The following is a 7,212-nucleotide window of genomic DNA, read 5'->3' as shown; positions in this document are numbered from 1 at the left end:
TTAACTCTTCTAGTGTCACGAATAATTTTTAATGTTAACATACGTAACAAAATAATTTAATTATAGGCTATTTTTAACGCACAGGATGTGTGTGCGTGATATCCTGCGACCGGACATATACTTTAATAGCATATTCCTATCATCAATTAGTATTGAAAATTCTAATAAGACAATCTTGAGGCCACAATAATTTTTTAATTACAACCAAAGCACAAAGTTGACCAACAATATTGCGTAGAATTCACGTGCTTAGCCTCGTAACTACACGCTTACACGCGTACCTATCTGTCAACGTAATCTAGAATGATGTAATCATCAACCGCGTACTATGCTGAACGTGTTGGATCTTTACCACAATCTCGAGATGGCAATACAAGGTCTCGTTATGTGTGGCTGTTCTATCCTAACAACCCATGTATCCACCCAAGATCAAACAGGCTTCGATTATCGTCTACTCCGATCTCCGCAGAATTCCTTTAACGTAAAAACTTTGATATCCATGCAAAGACTTTAAAAATTCACTTACAAGACCAGTTTTTCGCCTAGAAAAATAGAAAGTTCTAAGGAAATAGGAATTTTAAACTACCCAAAGAATTGATAGAAGATCGTCGAAAGAAAAAAACGATACAAGCATTACTGCGTAAAGATGCAAGATCGAATGACATAAATATTCTGTCTTTTATTTCTCTTTAAAAATTGCTACAAGCTTCTCGAACAATTAAAATTTTGTTAGATTCAAAATTAAAAGTCCTCGTTACATGCTTAAAGTACTTTGGCGAGCAAATACGAGCAGCAAACTGATTATTGATCGCGTTGACGAGCCATTCAAATCCCAAGCTTTAGTGATTCCACACTATTAATTATTCAAATTGAACGGCGTACTTACATACTATGCATACTGTTTCGTATAAATCAGCACGGCGGTTACTTGCAGCGTTTATCGAATAGTACAGAGCACACTGGACTATATGCCAGAGGTGGGAAATTATGTTCGTAATCATACCCAAAAGGGTTTTCCTTAGCTAAACGCTCTGCCGCTCGAGTGGTTTTGTTAGAGAATCGCGAATCCGTAATAAGATCGTGTAAAATTGAATTTAGTATCCAATGTAATACGTATAGAGAATAAAAATACAGAGTATAGCCACAGTCGTAAAAAATTTGAGTCGAACAAATATATTTCATTTTATAATTTATAGAGTTTTTATTTATAGTGTGTGTATCCGCAATTATCATCATTAATATGAATAACACTTGCTACTTACAAATCGGACAAGAGTCGCAGCTATTAATATTTCATACCGTTTTAATCCACAACTTTGTTGCATTAATAACTTCTTTGATGACAGAAGAGCACAATGGAACAAGCGTGTCATTTGTCCGATGACACCGCATTGTGGCAGCGTGCTCTTAAGAACCGTCGTTATGTAAATAACGCATTTGATAATACGAAACATGCTTCTTGACGAGTGCATCCCAGGTGCGCACGCATCCGTAGTTTCGCCACGGAAGGTGAATCACCGTGACGAAAGTGCAGGGACCCCTCTTGATGCGCGTATCTGCGTCGAGATACCTCGATTCCATGCAGAACAGAAAAACGACGGCGGAGGTTCGCGCGCGAATCGCGGCGGCAGTGTTTCTCAAACGTTTTTCGCTAATAATTTAGCGCGCTATCAAACGTGTATATTAAATATCGCGCGTTATATACGCAAAGAGACAAAAATCGCTCTTTTCTCTTTGCAATTTTAATGGCGTTCTATATCAATGCGACGAACGTGTCGATCGAAGCAGCGGTGTCTATTTCCATCTCGCAACTCTACGCGGAGACCGGATCTTCGATTGCACTTTTTTCAGGTTCTTGAACTCTTCACCTCGACGAAAATAGGAGAGCCGATCCGTTCATTTCGGAATCAAATTTGCTCCAATTTCGCCAAATGGAGAATTTAATCCGATTTACGCTCTATCTGAGATATTAAAATGCCTGTCAAACTGTCATTTATTTTTTACATCTCTGGGTCACTGTACTATTCTGCTGCCAGATTTTTATGAAAACTTCATTACTTTGATTATTTAATATGATGTGAAGGAAACTTATTATAACTCTTTTGTTTTTCGCATGATACTGTGAAGTGTATTACGTATGCGCTATATATAAAGACGAACAGAGAACACATTTGGAAGTTTTTCATTGATTTATTGATACTTGATTTGTATCGATAATTAATCTCTTTACGCATGATTATAAATAAATGTTATTTAAAATAAATGCTATATTGACGTAATAGTGATGTGCCTTCTGGATGCTTATAATATGGCAATGGAAAAATATCATAGGGTATTGCAGATGATTTTTATCGATGACATTTAATTACGGACGTCTATGATCGATTAAGACCTACGTCGATTTTTAAAGACCCCCCCCCCCCCTCATTCTTGATAATACGCGTTTATGAGCGAGAGACGTTTCTAAACGATTATGATGTCGTCTACTATTAAATCAATATATAGCGATAGCTATTTACATATGTACAGTGGTCCGTGTTAAACACGACAATGTAACAACGCGTGCGGTAAAATGTAGGTATCAACGCAGTAACCGCAGCACGTGCAGCGAAACGCATAGCCGCAACTTCGTTGGGCTTTCCGAACGCTCTCATAGTTCGGCGAAGTATTTCCGATATAGATATCGGTCAGAACTCAGAACGCGTGCCGCGTCGATTATTTTCGCAACTATTTCCCTTTAACTTAAGGCCACGTATTTCTGCTCCTATCTCTTTCCGCGAAAAGAATGGAAAAGAAAGAATAAACATGTCGAATTCTAGCTGCATTTATAAAAATCACTATTGCGTGAATTTGGACGTGAACGTGAGGAGAACGGTGAGAAAGATGTACCACCAAGATCCGTTATCAGCGATACAATCCGCCGACGATCGATGATGCGCGTTTGGCTTAAGATCCTCCCGCCGACAGTAATATTCGTCGTCACTCGGCAGAATGTCCTTCACAATGTTGAGGAAATCCTCAAAGGGACATATCTCCGCGCAGCCTGGGATTGTCTGTACGATCAATTGTTCCGTAACGCCAGTCCATAGTAAGACCTGCGGAGAAAGATACGCGAAAGATAAATTTCTAATATCGAGCGCTACTAATAGAAATATAATAATGATAAAGATGGAGAAAATATAATACAAGTTATAAAAAAATGTAATATACAATTTAACACAAGTTACAAAAATAAAACCAAGTCTTTTCTTGAATTGCTATTCGCAGAAAGTAGATATATCATCAATTGCTTTTAATTGAAAATATATTATTTTGTAGATCAATATAATTTCTATTATAAGTTTATTTGTTGCATGAAATATCATTTACCCGAATATAGTAAACTCCCTTCTTGTCCCGAAGAGTTTCTAGAATAATCGTGGCACCATAAGATGGTACCGCTGGTTCATTCGTTCCTAAAGCATAGGCAAGGGAAGCCACATTGATTTCGTGTGCGCCAAATAGGAAAGCTTTTCTGTCGCGTATCGATTTTCCCGCTCGGTGTTCCTGAATATCATCCACCATTTTGCGAAGTAGTATACCTGTGTGCATAGAGACACCGATTATAATTAAAGTTTATAATTAAATTTTAGTGGTTTTAACAGAAATGTTTAAAATAATAAACATTTCTGTTTTAATCATTTATTGGCGGAACAAACAATTTATTTCTATTTAGTGGTTTTATTTTGTAAATCATGAAGTAAAAAATGCAAGATATCCCTGAAATAGATTATCGAATAGCATATTCCATTTGTTTTAAAGACACTAAATAAAGTTGTATGGTTGTAAATCCGAAAAAACGCATTGTTTCCGAGTTACAAATACTTTCTACCTGTGGCAAAGTTTTACAAGAATACCTAAGAAATATGGAGATTTGATCTTAAGATGAATATTGCTCTTCTCTCCTTTAAGTTTTAAAGGAAATGTTGGAAATAACTTCGTCTCGCAGCAACGCGTACTTTACATTGACGTCTTATGAACTCGAATACAGACTGAATTTATACAAGATATAGAGTATAGAATAATTGCACATCTGATATTTCCGTCTATTCTTTTAGAATCAACAAATATGCATTTTGCACATCTTATGTATTGTATATATTTCCTTGAGAATAAATGCATCAAATTGCTTTATTTTAATAGTATTTATAGTTTTGATTTTGCCATCAAGCAAAATTCTGACGCGGTTATTTAATTTTCGAAAAAAAAAAAAAACATGACTTTTATATTGTATCACAAAGATATAATTTTAAACTGATTTTCATATTTCTTTAAGATAAATAAAATCTGCTATTAGAGCTTGCTGATATATATCAGGGACTTTCTGTGCGGTAGAGAAGTACCAACCTCCGTTTAATCTCTTCAAGGTTTTTGTGTATGATCGAAGTTTGAAGTCCAACTCTATCATTTCTATCATCGGACTCGGGAAAACATTCTGAGTCCATCTTGGCAGCGTCAAATTTTGTGCAGCCTAAAAATGGTTATACGGTGAAAATTCAAACGATGAAAAAACAAATATTTTAAATTTATCACTCTATCGGAATATTCACTTACCTCCTCTTTCAGTAGATTGTACAAATGGCCAACTGTATCCGTATCATTAATTAGTTTACCAGTGTGATCCGTCAAATAGTCCATTACATTCTTGTACTTATTGATCATTTCTTTCGCACTCTCTCGCTGAAGGAACCGTTGATATTCTTCTCTATATCTAAAAAATAAAAGTTGGGAATGATCTCATAGATTCGGATATTATTAGAGTTTTTTGTATAAAACATATGCGCGCACAAGCAGAACACATTAAGATGGTTAAATCTTGTCCTTCTTTTCTTTCCGGATCTTTTTTTTATTTTGCAATATAAAGATAAAATAGTTGAATACAAGACAAAAAGAAGGGAAACAAAGATATCTCAAACGTTCGCATAAAAGAAGATCGGTGAAAGGAGACCGAAGGGAAAAGAGAATCGTCAATCCTGTTATTAGGTCCTTGTGAACAATTCCCTGTGAAGTTACTCACCGATAGCAGTAATGCGGAAACAAGAGGTTGTCAGTCTTGTACGGCACGAAGTACGTCCATGACGGAATCCAGGGCAAGTGCGGATTCCAGGTTTGCTTCTCGGAGGGCGGGAATAATCCCGCCAGAACTAACTGGAGAGACATCTGGGTCCGCGGGACCTCCGTAGATCGGGCATAGATCTTGGTCGGCCAATAATCCGGTCCGAAATATTGATCGTATCTCTCGCGCAGCATCGTCCCAATTTTGTACTCTCGCATCTTGCCTTGCTAATTGCACGAAAAAGAACGTTGAGTTGAACAGATTTCGAAAAGCCGGATATTGGAAAATTACATGGACTCTTTTAGATCGAATTATTTTCTCAATTTTAATTAGAAATAACGATTACTCAGCAAAACTAGGGAATTGATTTCTCATTTTACGTAGGTTATTAAAAGATTTCTGGGGTTTTGGAAAATGAAGGTCAACGCTTATACCTGCATAACATGCAGAGGACGAAAAAAAAGAGATGGAAGATAAGAGAGAGATAAGAATTATGTGATAAACGAGAATTCAATAGTAGCACGTGATCTAATATCCGCTTCAATATACGTTATTGGTTCATACAATATTGAAGATGTACGAAGATAATACGTCACAATATATGATGTTTCTGAACGATTGAATCACGCAATTGAACTGGCAGTATTTGATTACGATGTAACATTTTACTTTAATCGCCGTGATTTGTACTCACATTGGTTAAGCCACCGTTTCCCATTGGGTAATAAGACTGATCGCGATGCGGATCGTTGGGGTAATTTTGGAACTCTCGATGGGGCACTTTGTCACCGTGGCGAAATACCTTCAAAACAGAATATACTTATGTAACCTATATATCGTCGTCATCCGTTATCATCACTGTCACCACACAGACGGTCGCGATAATGCAAATGTTTTGTTACTTGTCTCTCGCACGAAGGATCGTTTTCCCTTAACCTTTTAATTTCTCTCGAAAACTTCTCTCAGCATCGAACTCGCACCTGCGTAATTCACGAAGCAAGTGTTTGCTTTTCAGTGCCATAAAACAGTGTAGAAATAACACTTATTCCACATTTTCGAAAACAAAATGAATACCAAGTAGTTATTCTATCGCATATTTGTGAAAAATCAGGAAAGCGTTAAATCTTTGAAAAAGAATAGGAATTTTTCATATCGTTGTTTAAACACAATCTTCCGAAAAAAATAATCCTTCCTAATTTCACACACACACTCCCTATATACCTCTGAAAGAATCAGATAAAGCTTTACCACGTGAAGCAGCTGCAGCTCCACATCGGGATTGACCGACACGGCGAGGCTGCTAAGAAATACAGTGAAAATCGTTGACAGTGTCAGAAACATCTTCGCGATATCTTCCCAAAAGCACTTTCAGTTCGAACGAACACTTTCAACGCTTAATTCACACGATCTGAACGATCGTCGCGGTCGGAATCAACGATTTCACGACACAACCTACGGATGGTGTGTTTATATTTCTACTCTCGCCTCTCTGCTGGCATACGCGAGTGGGGGCGGGATAAAGAACAGTCGAACAGGCTCGTAATTCCGACGATTTTTATTAACAAGTTTCCCGCTCTCAACAGGCGTCCGATCCTTTTTCTTGACGTTGATCGTCAGCTTCCGCGAAGGACGCGTAAGTAAATAGCAGGAAATTCATAGAAAACCGCAATTGACGATCTCCTAACGTAGGGAATTCTCTCTGCCATTTTTAAACCGAACGTTCACATTCCGGCGCGCGATATCTCATTTATGAATCATATGAATGAATTATGTGAGCCTCGATGTATGAACGATGAAGTCAATCTTATCATTTTTGAGAACTTTGTTTTATCGATTTTTTATAAGCATCTAGTAGTATATGAAAAGTAGCAGTCTGATGTTTTCGAAAATAAGCTAATTTTAAATTGACCCAGATGCACATTGCAGGTATGCACTTATGCAGCGCAGAGATTTATAGAGATTAGAACTTTATCTCTTGATCAAACATGATTTCATCTCTGACGACAATTTTAACTTCAACCAATTTATTATGAATTAGCAAGATTTAAAGATAAAGAATAAAAAACCATCTTTTTTTAAAGAGTCTGGTTCAAAATTTTGTAAAAGATTGTTAATAA

At 36.9% G+C, this 7,212-nt stretch overlaps 1 protein-coding gene across 1 annotated transcript; it reads right to left on the bottom strand.

The window, feature by feature from the left end:
• Nucleotides 1–697: 697 nt before the first annotated feature.
• On the bottom strand, nucleotides 698–6,586 carry LOC112458716 (venom acid phosphatase Acph-1-like). The gene is made up of 7 exons (XM_025022477.1): nucleotides 6,344–6,586; nucleotides 5,790–5,897; nucleotides 5,057–5,322; nucleotides 4,594–4,750; nucleotides 4,387–4,510; nucleotides 3,370–3,581; nucleotides 698–3,095 (listed from the first exon to the last, which is right to left on the bottom strand). The coding sequence occupies exons 1-7, from the start codon at nucleotides 6,434–6,436 to the stop codon at nucleotides 2,838–2,840; spliced, it is 1,218 nt and encodes a 405-aa protein (XP_024878245.1). The 5' UTR covers nucleotides 6,437–6,586; the 3' UTR covers nucleotides 698–2,837.
• Nucleotides 6,587–7,212: the final 626 nt, after the last annotated feature.

The sequence above is a fragment of the Temnothorax curvispinosus genome, unplaced genomic scaffold (assembly GCF_003070985.1).
Source record: "Temnothorax curvispinosus isolate PA1 unplaced genomic scaffold, ASM307098v1 QBEX01000881.1, whole genome shotgun sequence".
Taxonomy (NCBI): Eukaryota; Metazoa; Arthropoda; class Insecta; order Hymenoptera; family Formicidae; genus Temnothorax; species Temnothorax curvispinosus.
This window is presented reverse-complemented; position numbering and strand designations above follow the sequence as displayed.